This window comes from Diabrotica virgifera, chromosome 6 (assembly GCF_917563875.1).
Source record: "Diabrotica virgifera virgifera chromosome 6, PGI_DIABVI_V3a".
Lineage (NCBI taxonomy): Eukaryota > Metazoa > Arthropoda > Insecta > Coleoptera > Chrysomelidae > Diabrotica > Diabrotica virgifera.
Window position 1 is genome coordinate 55505978 of NC_065448.1, and position 17099 is coordinate 55523076.

A 17099-nucleotide genomic window follows, 5' to 3' on the forward strand; every position below is an offset into this window, starting at 1 on the left:
TACGGCATATTAAAGGTTTGCTTTTTCGTCAAAAAATGTATAATTTGAAATATTTAAAGCCAAATAACGGGAAAATTTTGCATTTTTCGAGGAAAACTTAGATGATCTTTTTTAAGGATACAATTAGGCCTTTCAAAATAAAAAACAAAAAGTTTCTAGCATAAAAATTTAGTGACTTATGATCAAGAAAAGTTCGGTACCTGCTTTTCTTTATGAAAAAATCAGTGAAAACACCCCCTAACTACTCTCCTGATTAAAAGTTGGTCTTGACCTTGCTGCAATTCCTTTTATATTTGTATTATCAATACACCCAAGAAGTTTGACCCATTTAAAAGACCTAATTTAAAAAAAAATTGAAGTTTAAAGAAAAATTGATTTTGCAATTTCGTATTTTTCATCATTTTCTTCAAAATATCTTCGAAAATACTAGAGATACGAAAAAAATTATGATAGACACTAAATTGTAGCTTTTTTCATAACTAAAATTTCCTTGTGCATAGATTTTCATTACAGCGAATAGTTAGCGAGATATAGCTGTTTAAAACCTCTATTTACGAGCAAACAACCCCTTATCGAGCCCTTTAAACCCACCCCAATTAAAAACTAAGGGATCTTAATTTACATAATCTTATAGCTCTTCCAAAATCCTACAAAATCATTTTTGAAAAAACTTTTGATCGCCAAAAATAAAGGAGCTATGTTTATAAAACAATTTTTTTTTCGAAAAATTCGAATAGTCCGCTTATATAGTATTTTCAATGTACCATAATATAATACCACAGAACTAGTAGGGGAGAGTTGGACAAAACGGGATACCATTCTTGTTTACTTTTACTACGGAGAATATGTTAAAGAAATTATCATAATATTATTTTTTTATAGGTATAACATTTATTGCAGCACACAAAACACATATCTTTAGCTATTTTTATTAACTGGAAAATAATAAAAAAAATATATTTATTAAAGGCCTACACAGGATAGGTTTATAATATTTAATTTATTGTATAAAATTATCTAAAACTTAATTTATGTCTAAATTAAGTAGACATTAAACTGTATAGTAAAATTTACTCTTGGAAGAATAATATCTTCAGTAGTCAGAAACTTAAAAATAGGCGTTTTTTATGTTTTATGGCAAAATGGGAAATAAGACCATTTATTTAGGACTAGGTACGTACATCAGAACAAAAGTCACATAAAAATATGTTTTTTTTCTCTGCTGTATGGGAAAACGCTTAATATCTCTATTTAAAAAATTAATAGGCCAACAAATAAATAGGTAGATAAAACGGGACATAAGAAACTCTATCCCATTTTATCCAACTTATAAGTGTCCCGTTTTGTTAAACTCAGACATTTTTCAAAACAAAAATGGCTGCTGCCTAAATGTGAAAGTAAAATTAGGTAGACTACACATGAGAATATTCGTTAATGACTGCTTAATTAAATGTAATTAGTCACCGAAATTATATTTTTATATATGTAGGCAGTATAATGTAGAAAGCAACGCACTTAAAAGTACAAAGTATCAAAAAAATATAGTCAAACAATTCTAAACACAACAACTTTTTATCAAATAGTGGCATCGAGGTAAAACGAACTGAGAATGTTAAAATGACGAATAATAACAAGTTTCCGTCGTTGTCGATTGATAGCACCCCTAGTTGGGTCTCTAGGCTAGGTATCCCGTTTTATCCAACTCTCCCCTACGTATACTGAAAGATGACTAAAAAACTATTTATATTTGTATTTGTACATATTTGTAAATTCGTATTTTTGTGTAAATAAATGTTTTTGTATTTCTATAATTCTACTTTTTTTTTCTGTATAGATATATTAAATTATCTACTTAGAAAAATTGCGATGTTATTAAGGGTAGTTTTTAAGGGTTGAAATATTATATTATATCCTTTAGCATAAAACAATCATTATTTAACCAATCAAAACCAAATTTTACCCATATTAAAGTTTACAATGTTTGTATATAATTTTTGACAATAGGGGTAGTTTACACCCCTAAAAATAATCAACGCCCTTGAGCATGATGTACAATATGAATCTCAAATTTTTATGTAAATCGATGCAAGCCGAAACTATTCTTTTAGGACAAGTCACAATTTTATAAATAGCTCCAACAGGGGTGGTGGTAAGGGTTGAAATATTATGATATATCTTAAAGCATAAAACAATCATTATGTAACTAATAAGAACCAAATGTTGACAATAATAAAATTTAAAGTGTTATTTTATAATTTTTTACAATTAGGGGTAGTTTTCACCCTTAAAAAACCAAAAGCGTACAACGGTTTAATATAGAGAATGAACTAGAGGGTGAAATGAGCCTAATCCCAAATTTTTGTACAAATCGATGCTGGACTAAAAAATTGCGAGGTTTTGCCATTTTTTCAGTTTCATTTCCTCGACTAATTCCAAAAGTTATATAGGTACATTTGCCAGGGTACTATTGTAAAAAGGCCATACGTAGTGCAAAATGTGTTCAACGGTTTGCGCTCGGTCACTTCGAAGCTAGATATTAACAAAGTTTAAATTGTTAATATTTTTATTTTATGATGTATCGTTTAAAAAACAATAAATTGATAGAATGTACTCAGTTGAATATATAATAGAAAGTACCAATAATAAAGATGTTTTATTCAGGCAATAGTCTGCGCACTGTCAGTTCTTTATTTAGCGTGAGATAGACCAATGAAAATGAACACCAAATCTTGAGCTGTTAACAGAAACAATACCAAAAAAATAATGGTTAGATCAATGTGAAGTGATAAAAACTATATAAAGTATCAACGAGGTATTCAACAAAATGATAACGTATTACAAAGAATTATTATTGAATTGTTAAGGGCCGGTTGTTCGAACGCTAATCAAAAATGGAATCAACTGATCATTATCAAATATTTAATTACTGTCACCAACTGTCAATGTCAACTTTGTTTGGGTTGCTGGAAACATAATTGATGACCATTATGAGATTTATTAATCAATTATGTTAATAATTGTTATGTTAATTAAGAATTAATTAATCAATCAATTATGTTAATTATCATAATGATAATTAACATAATTGATTACAATCAACCGATTGACGTACGAATGAGGGGTGTTGTTATTTTATGGTTGTTAAGGGGACTTAATTATAATAAATTCTTGATTAGCGTTCGAACAAACGGCCCTTAGTCTCTGGAAAGAGTAGGAGATGATGACTAAAAAACATGACGATTAAACATGTCTGAAAAGAATGAATTAATATTGGTATGACTATTTTTTTTTAATAGGAACAAAATGGTATAAATAATATAACAATTATTAAAATATTCATTTTTCGTAGCCATGAAAAAAAAATTAGCAATAAATTATTTAATTTAAAGAACGAGTTATATTAAATCAGTACAAAATATTTCTGGCAATGCAAATTATACCTCACTGACTTTACCAAGGCTAGATTAGAATATAAATGTTAGCAGCCTGGTATTTATTAATATACACTATTATCTTTTGTACATTATCAAATTTCTAGATATTAGCAATAACAGCACAGGAGGAAAATTATTATGCATGCATCGTGTAATTATATTATCAATATTGTAATGCATGTAAGACTGGAAAGTCTAGATTCTAGATAATAGTCCTAGCAAATTTTTAGATTCAGATTATAAAAAATAGTTTTTATATACTCCCTATTTATGTTTCCTATTTTAGATTTCCCTATTTATGTGAATAGTCCTGTCGCCAGGGGGTACAACGGCCTCCTTTATTCAAATAGACTTACACAATTTTTTAGGTATTTTGACCCGTGGAACACGAATTTTTTGGGTAACAGTTGATCTGGATGTCGATAAAATTGTTATAAACAAAGAACTTGAGGAATTACATAACAGCGATTTCTCGCAAAAAAAAACATTTTTTTTTGTATTTTTTGGGACATTCTAAGCAAAAAATGTTCTTACAAGTTTTTTCGTAGGATGCATAGTTTTCGAGATAAACGCGGTTGAACTTTCAAAAAATCGAAAAATTTCAATTTTTGAACCCGCATAACTTTTGATTAAAAAATAAAATAGCAATTCTGCTTACCGCGTTTGAAAGTTCAACTCAAATTATATCTTTTGATTATTTGCATTGCTAAAAAATTATTTTTTTATTGTTAAGCAAACCCATAGACACATAGTGCCTGAGTGATGTTATCAATGATCTCTCATTTAAAATCGAACGAGTAGGTAGAGTAGGTAAAGCGGAAATCGATGGGACTGCATTTTATCAATGAAATAAGATATGTCTCAGACACTCCAGAAGCCGCTAACGATAAAATGTTTTAACATCGCATTAATCATTGTAAATTAGTCGAGGGATAATAGTACAGTGAAACTAATAAGATGAGATCTGGACGATAATGAGTATAAAGAATAAATTTTAAAGATTTTTCTACTTTAATGACAAAAAAGCAAGCTCATTAGCAGAAACCAATTCAAAATTATTTTGCACATCATATTTGAAACATTATTTGGTTGAAAAATCTCATTTTTGTTGGCACAAAAATATATTAATTTGTCTGGACTAAATTACAGTTCTGTTTATCTTGTTACTATCAACATTCTCACAGTGTTGCCAAACTGAATTTTATTATTTTGGGTGTAAATTTTTTCCACGGATCTCCGAGGGTACAATACAAGTGTAAGCGAGGCAGTTTCTACGTAACAAGTCCATCTGAATAAAGGAGGCCGTTGTATTGTACCCCCGGAGATCCGCGGAAAAAATTTACACCCAAAATAACAAAATTCAGTTTGGCAACACTGTGTGAATGTTGATAGTAATAAGATAAACGGAACTGTAATTTAGTCCAGACAAATTAATATATTTTTGTGCCAACAAAAATGAGATTTTTCAACCAAATAATGTTTCACATATGATGTGCAAAATAATTTTGAATTGGTTTCTGCTAATGAGCTTGCTTTTTTTGTCATTAAAGTAGAAAAAACTTTAATTTATTCTTTATAATCATTTTCGTCCTGTTCTTGTCTTATTATTTTCGCTGTACTAATATCCGTCGAGTAATTTACAATGATTAATGCGATGTTAAAACATTTTATCGTTAGGTTAGCGGCTTCTGGAATGTCGGAGACATATCTTATTTCATTGATAAATTGCACAGTCCCACCGATTTCCACTTGAACCATACCTCCTCTGGCGACAGGACTATAAATAAAATAAATTTAAATTGTTGTTTTTACAACACACTGTATAATAAATATGCTAATAAAACAGTAAAAAGAGATTAATATATTCCGATTCACCGCATCTCCCACAAATTGTCGGGCAATTTTCACATTACTTTATTCCTTTATGCACAATTGACTCTAATGTATTTTATTTTGCTTTTGTCGCAATGAGTTAGAGCAATTTAAAGTTGAAAGTTCGTTAACGCGGTGTCCTTTAAAATGAATAAACTAGAAAAGGCGAAGGAAAAAGCGGATCCGTGAGTCTGGCCGTCTACGTCTGCTGCAAGTTCAGGAAAGTCATTCACCGTGTGTATTGTGTATTTCGACATTGAGATGAGGGAACACCGTTCGTTTTTATCTACTTACGAGTGGTACTTAATATTTTCAAGTGGAAGTGGTTGGTAGGCGTTGTATTTACGGAGGAAGTTAATGTATTAAGTAATAAAAATATAACATTATTAAGAATCGATTTAATTTAATCCCACACAATTTTCTTTGTATAGTCGGTTCGGAAATCTGCTACAAAATTTAAACCGAATACAACAAAATTCAGTTTCACAACATTGTGTAAATCTCGGATATCAACAGATAGGGCAGTCAATGAGGGTATGTGGCTCCGAATTCTATACTACTATATCGATTTACGTGATATTTTCACAGTAAGTAGGGAATAACCCAAGAAACAAAGTCTACCCTATGCCGATGTGTGCTTTTGTCTTGGGGGCGGTTCTCACCCCTTCTCGGGGGTGGAAATTTTTTTGCGTAAATAACTACGGAAGTTGCTAGAGAACCTAATACTAAGCAAAAACTGTTCTATAATTTTTTTTCGAAAACTCAATACTTTTAGAGTTATTCCTGGTTGAAAATTGGCCATTTTCATTGAAACATGACACCTTTTCAAATGGTTTTTTGCGAATACCTTAAAAACTATGCATCTAACTAAAAAAACTATATAAAATATTTTTGTAGCTTATAAAATAACAAGGAGATTCTTTCCTCTATGAATCTTCTAGTTATCACAAAAAGAGATATGGTAAGTGAAAAAAACTTGTTTTCTTGGTGCATACTCAAATCAGTGTATTTAACTTGAAATAACAAAGAAACGGTCGATTTTAGGTGTATAATAATGCTACCAATAACTTTTGTTGTGCTTGAAAAGACCTTTAAAATAAGCAATATTAAATGTCGATTACATTCAAACTATGCGAGATAAACTGTAAAAAATTTGATGACTAACGTATATTAAGAAAAAAATGAGATGTATATTTAACCTCTCATCCACAAGAATTTAAATGCATCGTTTTCCTTCTACAATACATTTTACTATAGTGTTCTTTTTATGTTCAAAAAGTTGGGCGGGTTTAAAATGAATGGTTTTTGAAAAAAATAAGATCAAATTATTGAGCGCACTTTTAAATTTTCTTAAAAATCTTCCTTTTTCTCCATGTAACTCAAAAATGATAAGAGGTGCAAAAAAAAAGATGCCATACAAAAATGAAGGTTTCTTCTAGATAAACATTTTGATTTTATTTTTTATGCCAGTATCTCTTATCATTTTCAAGTTACATGGAGAAAAAGATTTTTAAGAAAATTTAAATATGCACTCTATAATTTGATCTTATTTTTTTTTCAAAAACCATTCATTTTAAACCCGCTCAACTTTTTGAACATAAAAATGACACTGTAGTAAAATGTATTGTAGAAGGAAAACGATGCATTTAAATTCTTGTGGGTGTGGGGTTAAATATACTTCTCAATTTTTTTCTTAAAATTCGTTAGTCATCAATTTTTTGCAGCATATCTCGCTTAGTTTGAATGTAATCGACATTTAATATTGCTTATTTGAAAGGATTTTTCAAGGACAATAAAAGGTATTGGTAGCATAGCATTATATACATAAAATCGACCGTTTCTCTGTTATTTCAAGTTGAATACACTGCTTTGAGCATGCACCAAAAAAACAAACTCTTTTTACCTACCATATCTCTTTTTGTGTTATAACTAGAAGATTGAAGAAGGAACGAATCTATTTGTTTTTTATGAGCTACAAAAATGTTTTATGTAATTTTTTTAGTTAGATGCATTATTTTTAAGGTATTCGCAAAAAACCGTTTGAAAAGATGTTATATTTCAATGAAAATGGACAATTTGCAACCACGAATAACTCAAAAAGTATTGAGTTTTCGAAAAAAAATATAGAACAGTTTTTGCTTAGAATTGGGTTCTCTAACAACTTCCGTAGTTGTTTAACCAAAAAATTTTCCACCCCCGAGAAGGGGTGGGAACCACCCCCAAGACAAAAGCACACATCGGCGTAGGGTAGACTTTGAATAAGGAGACATTTTCAGGCTATTCCTACAATTTCATTAAAATCCATGCAGTAGGATAGAATTCGGAGGTAATAACCTGTTCTTGCTCTCATTGACTGCCCTAAGAATAGTAATTTAGTCCAGACAAATTAATATATTTTTTACCAACAAAAATGTGTTATTTTAACCAAATAGCATCTCAAAAATAATGTGCAGAATAATTTTGAATTCGATCCCGATAATAAAATTGCTTTTTTGTCCTTAAAAGTAGAAAAAAATTAATTTCTCTTACTTAATATTTTATTGTCTAATAATTTTAACTGTACTAATATGCAAGTTAACTACTAATGACTAATGTACATGATTAATAGGATGTTAACATATCGGCAAGCTCTTATCTTTAAAGCGGCGTATCGAATTTATTAATGAACATTTTACCAAATATTGATACCGCCACTTTTTGTGCATTCTGACAAAATTCCGTTTCTACTATAACTAAACTTACAAACTATTAGGAGTGGAGTAACTTACACAAGGATTGGATTTATTTAGAATAAATAGATGTATAGATTACTGATGATGCTGGTCTGATTCATCCGAACCATGTGTTTTGCCAACGTAATCGCAGCAGCCTAGTGTATTGTGCTAGTATTGGTTCTCATATTGTTCGTCAATTGTTGTAATAATTTAATTTCATTTGACTTATTGATATTGACAATTCAGACATATATTATACATTTTAAGGCAGATGACTTTAAAATTTATGAGTTGCATTCCTGGGATGACTTTATTGGAAGATGGTTCATTCGATTACATCAATTTTAAATTAAGAATCTCCGTCAGAAAATTAAATTAATTATTTCATGTAATCGAATCTTCCCATAAAGTCGTCCCAGGAGAGCATCTCACAAATATTGGCAATGTCGTCAATGTTGGCAAATTTGATATATTTATTAATGTTTTGTATTTTGATAACGATTTCCGAAGCAGAAATCGAAACGTCAAATAAATTTAATTTTAAACTAAAATAATTATTGTGAGTTATTCCCAAGTGCGCGGCGTGCCTATCAAATAATTTTTGACATAACCCTCGTACGCGCATTTATGCTTTGTGTACGTTTATTTACTTAAAAAATCGTTTTTTACGGCGCTAACCGCTTAGGTGTTTATCTATTCTTTGTTGCTTGTGTGCATTTAATATTGCGGATCGCGATAAAATGTGTAAGTTCGCTCAAAACAAGACAGTTGCCGAGAAAAGGTTGATGTCATTTAATAATAAACGTTTTCTCAACAAAAAAACCGACTTACATTTTTGTGTGAACGCAGTTTTAAAATCGATTTAGAAGTGCAGTGATGCTGTACAGAAATGCGCTGTTTGTGTCTGTTGAATATACGAACGGATATAAATGCTGGGTAAGGCTTGCACTTAACAAATAATATCATTATCATATTTTTATTTTATTTACCTAATTTTTTTCTTCTTCTTTCTCATAATCCTTAGTGCCCTTCAGAGCGTCGAATGCAGGGTTTCGCCTCTTCCATTGGTGGCCATCCATTTCAATCACGCGCTTCTATTGGTGGCCAGATTCTTCATATTTCTTAACTTTCGTAAGGCGGTGCTTAGATTCTAACGTAAACAGCAGTGCGGGGTGCATTTGCACCCCATCCGTATATTCATTTTTTTATATGTGAACGTTGGGGAAATTGATTTGAAAGATAATTAGGACTTGTTTTTCATATTATGAAATATAATTTTACAAACACAGTACTCATTTCTTTCTAAAAACAATATTGTCACTGCAAGACAAACAAATGAAATTTTTCACAGTGTGAGCAACACAAAGTTTTTACGCACAAAGTTTTTTTCTCTGACATAAATAACACCGACATTGTCCAATAACTCTGTTAGTTCCAGGTGGAACAGCAGAAACGTCTAATTCAGGATGAAATTTTCATCATTCGCACCTTACAGTCGTTTTTCAAAAAAAAAACACGTACAAAGAGTTTTAAATGCTGTAATGGGTGGAATACGTTTAGAATTGAATTTAATGCGAATAAAAAAATGGACAAAAATCAAAAAAATTTATTAAAAAAGATAGTTGCGAAAAACGAGGCCTGGGGTGCAGCTGCACCCCGCACCGCCTTACGAGGGTTAACCCAGGTAGGGTCGTAACTCGATGTTGGGGGTGATTGAAACGTGATCCGGGGGCCCCCAAGCGTTAAGCTAAATAATTTTGCTTAGCCCGGGCCCCCTCATCCAGTGGCATTTTAGGTTTTATTACGCCGAGAAAAATAATTTCTAAGTAATAATTTTAGTTTTTATGTTAAATTCTCGGGGGCCCCAGCTTAGCTCAGGTCTCAGGGGCCTCTGTTCTGTTCCAATTGCATTTTAGTCGAAAAGACTAATTTCCCAGTGAAAACTGAAAACTTGTTGAAATCTAGGGTGCCCCTGCAATGTCTTTTTAAAATTGTGTCATTTAAAAATAGTTCATTTGGATCGGCTTTTAAAATACGTATTTTTATTAAAATTGTTCTCGTTAAAATCTATACCCGGCCAACCAAAGGAGGGCTCCTGCGGGGCCCCTCCTTGCCGGTGGCCCAGGGGCACTGCCACGGTTGCCCCAATGGTAGTTACGGCCCTGAACCCGGGAGTAGTCGCGTTCACTTCTGTAACGTGAACAGTCGCGTGTTAGATTTCATCTCACAATACGAATTTACAACAAATTTTTATTTTATAGTATTTTTATTTACTTGCTATGTTAGAAATATTATTTCTAACAATTGTTAAAGCTAACCCCAAAGCCATAAATTCCACAAAAAAAAATTATCGCGAAAAAGGATATCTGAGATTCTATTACACGGCGCGACTACTCGCGGGTTAAAGTCTCTCTTTTCACCTATATCAGACCTATATCATGGATTTGGTCCACACATGTCTTCCTCGGCTTTACCTTTTTTCTTTTGCTTCCCATTTTGACTTTATGTACCTATCTTCTTTTTTAGTATGTTTTGATCTATTCGCTCTATGTGGCCAAACCCGCTCAATTGTTTGTTTTCGATCTTCCTTCATTTCTGAATCTTTCAAACTTCATAACTCCAGCTATTCTTCTTATGCATTTCATTAATTGATTCAGTTGCATTTACTATTGATTCATGTTTCTTTTGCACAATCCATGTTTCTACCCTATATGTCATTATCGGATTTACTATGCTGTTATATACTCTTAATTTTGTTGTATATTCCTGATTGCCTACGACAGCAGCAGAAACACACAATTAGGGGAGTGCATATAGATTTTCACTTCAGAAAAAATCAAACAAGACAGAACTTTTTGTAATTTCATTAAGAAATGTTTAATAAACAACATATCAAAAAGTTCTACTCGAGAAGTGGGTGCTTCATTTTTTATTAAACAAATGAACTACGAAGTTTGATGTTTTTTTAAATAACTCCGAAAATATAAATTTTAGAACAAAACTGACTTGACCATTGAAAAATTCAGAAAATTTTACAAAAAAAACCTTATATAAAGAATTTTCTAAAATTAAATCTGTATCTTCTATAATGTTTTATTTATAACGCTAAAGTCACCCTTCTCACAAACATTGGCGCACTGTAAACTAGCGTACGGCGAAGTGCACGGTTGAGCTATTTTAATGTAATTCTTTAACTAATAGATCAAATGAAATTTACAAATTGAACATGAAAGAAGAATAATTAAGCTATCTTATTAGACCGGGAAGTATCGTCGCCCCCGCTAGCTAAATTATTCCGATTCGATTTTTTTGCACAAACTTACTCAAAAAGAGGTCCTTATAACATATCCACAGGGTGCCGGGCGGTGCCGTGGTCGAAAAATTGTTTAAACAGTTTTTTTTAAACAAATTCACAAAAATATTTTTTTATTGCCAACGATTTTTTTTAGATAATTTGGTTTATTCTGAGCAAAAAAGGTCTCTTGTGATTTTTCTCTAAAATTGATTGTTGTCGAGTTATATGGCCATTTTCGCATTTTTCAAATTATAAATCGCGTATAATTCGACAACAATCAATTTTAGAAAAAAATTACAAGAGACATTTTTTGCTCAGAATGTCCCAAATTATCTAAAAAAAATTGTTCGAAGTGAAAAAATTACTTTTGTGAATTTGTTTAAAAAAATTGTTTAAACAATTTTTCAACCACGTCACCGCCCGGCACCCTGTGGATATGTTATAAGGACCTCTTTTTGAGTAAGTTTCTGCAAAAAAATGGAATCGGAATAATTTCACTAACGGGGGCGACGATAAATCCTGGACTATAGCGCTAATTGTTAATAATTAAAAATAACAGCTTTCTAATAAAATAATGACAAAAATCTCTTCAGGACCTTGAAAAAGGGATTTGAAACTTGATTTAGTGACTGTTTGAATTTCATAATAATAATGTTTAATCGAGTTATTAAGCCTTGAAAATGGCCATTTTCGCATTTTTCAAAGGACCAGGCAACACTCCTTATGGAAAAGTGGTCCCGGTCAAATTTAATGAAAGTTTGGTCAATGATACTTCTTGATGTGTAGATTAAAAAAGTCCATGGCACCTGGGTCTGAATAACTACTATTCTCGAGTTACAGCCCTGTGAAGTTATTGGATTCGAGTGCTCGGTTTACGTTAAGTGCACTAATTTACGGTCAAGTGAACGAAAATATTTATTATTAGAAGAAGAGAAACTCATCTTCTTCATACATACTGGCGTGTTGTATATGAATTCGTGGTCAAAAATAGTTGGATCGTATTTTAGTCTTCAGAAAACCTCCGAAAAGTCTTCAGAAAACTAAAGAAGTGCGGTATAAAATGTGCTACTAGATCGATATAAGCATTATCATGTTTTCAGGAATGCTTCTCAGTTATGGAATACCAGCAAAACTACAGTTCCGCCTTATCTTTAGAAAACTACTGAACAGTGGCGGATCTAGGGGGGATGGGGTAATTCCACTCTTAACATGTTCCAGAATAATTAAAGAAAAAATTGTTGAAACATAAAAAAATACATGAGTTGACATGAAACTTGTGCCGCATATCAGATATAAGACAGGTAGAGAACATGGACTTGATTTCAATAAAAAAAAAACAAAGTAAACGGTAGTTTGTAAATGCTAAATATTAATTACAATTGTCTATGGAAAAATCGGGTTTAAATCATCTTCGACTATTCGTATGTTAACATTTTGCTGATTTCGGTTAGATGCATCATATTATGTCGTGTTAACTTTAACTAACGACCTATCAGGATACTTAACATTGGGTTGATGTCGTGCAAAGCCTAAAAACCATAACACACTGGTGATATGAGCACAAGTACCTACAGTTCTCGCACCAGATTGACAGGTACAGTAGTACCCGTTAATCGGTTCTTCTACAGGCTCATCTTCATCATTATCTTCATCAACCGTATAGGAAATGAATACTTGGTGTTTTGTAGCTTGCCGAAACCTAGAAAATATTCGAACTCTTATGAATCCCGGTTCATCCATATTCTCATCAATTTGAAACTCTTCGTCATTTTCTCTTATTATTTTATCTTGTATGTAAGACGGTGCCAGTTTAATTTGATATATCGCAATCGTAAGGTCTTTTAGGTACTCTAAGTCGAAAACAGGAAAGTTGGCAAAATCATGATTATGAAGCCTTCTCCATTGACTATTTCTTTTATATGATTATACCTCAGTATGAATATTATATTTATTATAAAAATAACCCTACAAAATTATTCTCCATAACATTTTGTATTAAAAAGCTCATCATCATTGGCTGTAGAACCCCTGGTGGACCTCGGTCTGTTCGAGAATCAGCTTCCATTCCATTCTATCCTCCGCCTTGGTTTTACAATTGAAGACCCTGATGCAAGAAGGGGATAAGTAACAATATGTAAATTTTACAGGAGAAGCAAAAAAAGTTTTATTTTTTAATTTAAAATTTATGTTGTTCATGAAGTAGGGCCGAACTAATACAACAGGTATATATGATTTTGCCGCCATTCTACAGCCAAACAACAATGCTATTAAGGAAAAAAAAACATTGGTGCAATAATAGGATAAGTTTAAGCCTTTTTTATACTGTAGTTTACAGCAGGTGCAAAAAGGGGATAAGTTACAATAAAACCCATTTTGAGACGAAATACTTTATTATTAAAATCTCGATATTTTACTAAACCGTACCTCTCGTACTAGCACTATGTTAACTCTCCAGTTTCTCGGTGACTACGTGACTTAGATCGCGTTCGTGGCTCGTGCAGATACCGGTAACTTACCCAATCGCGGCAAGCCACCGGTGCAATAGTAAGACAGAATAACACATAAAAATTAATTCAAAATTTGGTGCAAGAATGGGATCAGTTACACATTTCTTATACTGTTCTTGCACCAGACCATACCAGGTCATAAGTAGTTTTCTCTTATAATTTCAGTATCTATTACCTATACATATCCTATACTTGCGCCAGGCAAGAACAGTTACTTTTTCAACCTAAATAAGCACCTATCTCGCTTTTGCAGAATTTGGTACTTATCCCCTTCTTGCACCAGGGTCTTCAATTTCGTACTCTTAACACCCGTAACTCATCTTCTCTCGTCCTTAAATCGTATTCTGGGCCATGGGCAGGGGGGGCCGTGACCCACTGGCTTTTCGGGTGCTTTGAATTATATATAAGCCTTACACCTAAAGGTAGAAAGGCTTAGGACTAAGTAAGTTGAATTATATATGGTTATTCAAAGTATACAAAATATATAATGTGCAACATCTTCACGTTTGCCACCCCCCTAAAAATTTTTATATATGCGCCCGTGCTCTGGGCTTACGTCTTTTCGTCACACTATCCGCTCTTTGGTTATAAATGTGTTTTGATGGCTCCATCTCGTTCATTTTCGTTAAATAAAGTTATTTCATTAATTCTGGAACATGTTACCGGTGGAATTACCCCTATCCCCCCTAGATCCGCCACCGTTCAGTACTTTTCTAAAGATAAAGCCGAACTGCAGTTTTGCTGGTATTGCATAACTGAGAAGCATTCATGAAAACATGATAATGCTTATATCGATCTAGCAGCACATTTTATACCGCACTTCTTTAGTTTTCTGAAGACTTTTCGGAGGTTTTCTGAAGACTAAAATACGATCCAACTATTTTTGACCACAAATTCATGTACAACACGCAAGTATGTATGAAGAACATGAGTTTCTCTTCTTCTAATAATAAATATTTTCGTTCACTTGACCGTAAATTATTGCACTTAACGTAAACCTAGCACCCGAATCCAATAACTTCAGAAGGCTGTAACTCGAGAATAGTAGTTATTCAGACCTAGGTGCCATGGACTTTTTTAATCTACACATCAAGAAGTATCATTGACCAAACTTTCATCAAATTTGACCGGGACCACTTTTCCATAAGGAGTGTTGCCTGGTCCTTTTTAATCGCATATAACTCGACAACCATTAATTTTAGAAATAAATGACGGGAGACCTTTTTTGCTCAGAATAAGCCAATTTATCTAAAAAAAATTTGTTCGAAATGAAAAAATTATTTTTGTGAATTTGTTTAAAAAAAATTGTTTAAACAATTTTTCGACCACGGCACACAGTGGTCCTTTCTGACGATCTATGGTTGCAAAAGTATTACACCACAATTAGTCGGAGAGATAGAAGCGGATTTTGTGCGTGATAATGGAAAAACTATACGGGAATATGTTGAATTAGTTGTGCACATGACTTTCCCCAACGGCCGGAAACCAGAGTGGGGGACGAGGGTAGTTATAAGGGGTCAAAGACGCGGTTTTTATTGATTTTTTTTTGTGACGCTCATGATCGAGATAGTGCACCAAAATTTGGGAATAAGTAGGTCATGACGTAAATAAGTAAAATCTCCAGGGGTGGAATGCTGCTAGGCCGACAACGGGATGGGGGTAGGGGTAATTATAAAAAATATAAAGGGTTTTTTGCGATGTTCGTGACTGAGATAGTGCACCAAAATTTGGAAATAAGTAGACCATAACATAACTAAGTAAAATCCCCAGAGCCGGAAACCAGAGTAGGGGACGAGGGTAGTTATAAGGGGTCAAAGTCGCGGTTTTTATTATTTTTTTGTGACGCTCATGATCGAGAAAGTGCACCAAAATATGGTAATAAGTAGGTCATGACGTAAGTAAGTACAATCTCCCGAGGCGGAAAGTTGCGTGCCGACAAAGGGGTGGGGGCAGGGGTTAATATAAAAATTATAAGGGATTTTGTGACGTTCGTGATCGAGATAGAGAACCAAAATTTGGGAGTAAGTAGATCATGACGTAACTAAGCAAAATCTCCAGGGGCGGAGACCAGAGTTGTGGATGAGGGTAGTTTTAAGGGGTCAAAGTTACAGTTTGTATTTTTTTTTTGTGACGCATCACAACATTTGCCCGCCACGTAGCGTTCCGCCCCTGGAGATTTTACTTAGTAATGTCATGATCTACTTATTCCCAAATTTTGGTGCACTATCTCCATCATGAGCGTCACAAAAAAATAATAAATACCGCTACTTTGACCCCTTATAACTACCCTCAACAACAATACAGTACACAACTAATTCAATAATATATAGTTTTTCCATATTACTTATCACGCACAAAATCCCCTCCCAGCTCTTAGACTAAATACAAGGGACTGAAAATTCGTATACAGGTAAAACATTGTTGTATATGTAAAATACAAGAACCTACAAAAATTTAAAAAATATAGAAAGAGCACGTTCGAGCACACAAGAGTAACTTTTTCTGAGAGATAAATAAATAAAGTAACAATAAAAAAATAGTTTAGCAACAATCCCGAACAATCCCAAAAGTTCTACTCTATTAAAATGTTTACAAATTCTTATTTTAGTGCTAATCTGTCATCATCTTTACAATCAAATATTTTTTTTATCAACAAAGGACAAAGGTACAACTATTGTTTTATAATATTGTAAATATACCTCTTCGCTCGACTTCCATTTCAAAAAAATATTAAAATAACAGTTTTAGGTACACCTAAATTCACTTCGAAAGGGCGCGGGCGCTGGTAAATTGCCTGAAACTACTGAACGTAAGTTCGGTAAAGAAGTACAACTTTAGGTTTCAATTGTTCACTTCGAGGTGGGAGTTGAGTTCTAACAACGATTTATTTTGTTTACCTGGTTATCTAGGTATTCAATGAGTGTCATTACAACCGATTATTTAAAGATGAATTTTATACCTTTTGCAATCATAGATTATGAAAAAGGACCACAGTGCGGCACCGCCCGGCACCCTGTGGATATGTTATAAGGACCTCTTTTTGAGTAAGTTTGTGCAAAAAAATCGAATCGGAATAATTTCGCTAGCGGGGGCGACGATACTGCCCGGTCTATATGGTTATAATAAAAACAAATAAAATGTTTGGGCATAAGTACTTCAAACTCTTTTTCGAGATACGGCATTCAGCACCATTCTGTGGAAAGACGAAACCTTACTGAGACCTGTGATAGCCTTGACATCATAGCATAAAGCCTATGAGAAAAACGTCAGGATGGAA

At 32.8% G+C, this 17099-nt stretch overlaps 1 protein-coding gene across 5 annotated transcripts in view; it reads left to right on the top strand.

The window, feature by feature from the left end:
- The window catches only part of LOC114343163 (protein pellino), a 370712-nt gene that overhangs the window by 238862 nt on the left and 114751 nt on the right, over window positions 1-17099 (top strand). The window contains exon 1 of one of the 5 annotated variants that reach the window (XM_028293981.2): window positions 8669-8956. The exons of the other annotated variants lie outside the window; for them this stretch is intronic. Within the exon in view, the coding sequence (XP_028149782.1) occupies window positions 8910-8956 (47 nt within the window). The 5' untranslated portion in view covers window positions 8669-8909. Of the gene's footprint in view, window positions 1-8668; window positions 8957-17099 lie in introns of those variants that run through there. 5 annotated transcript variants of the gene reach the window in all.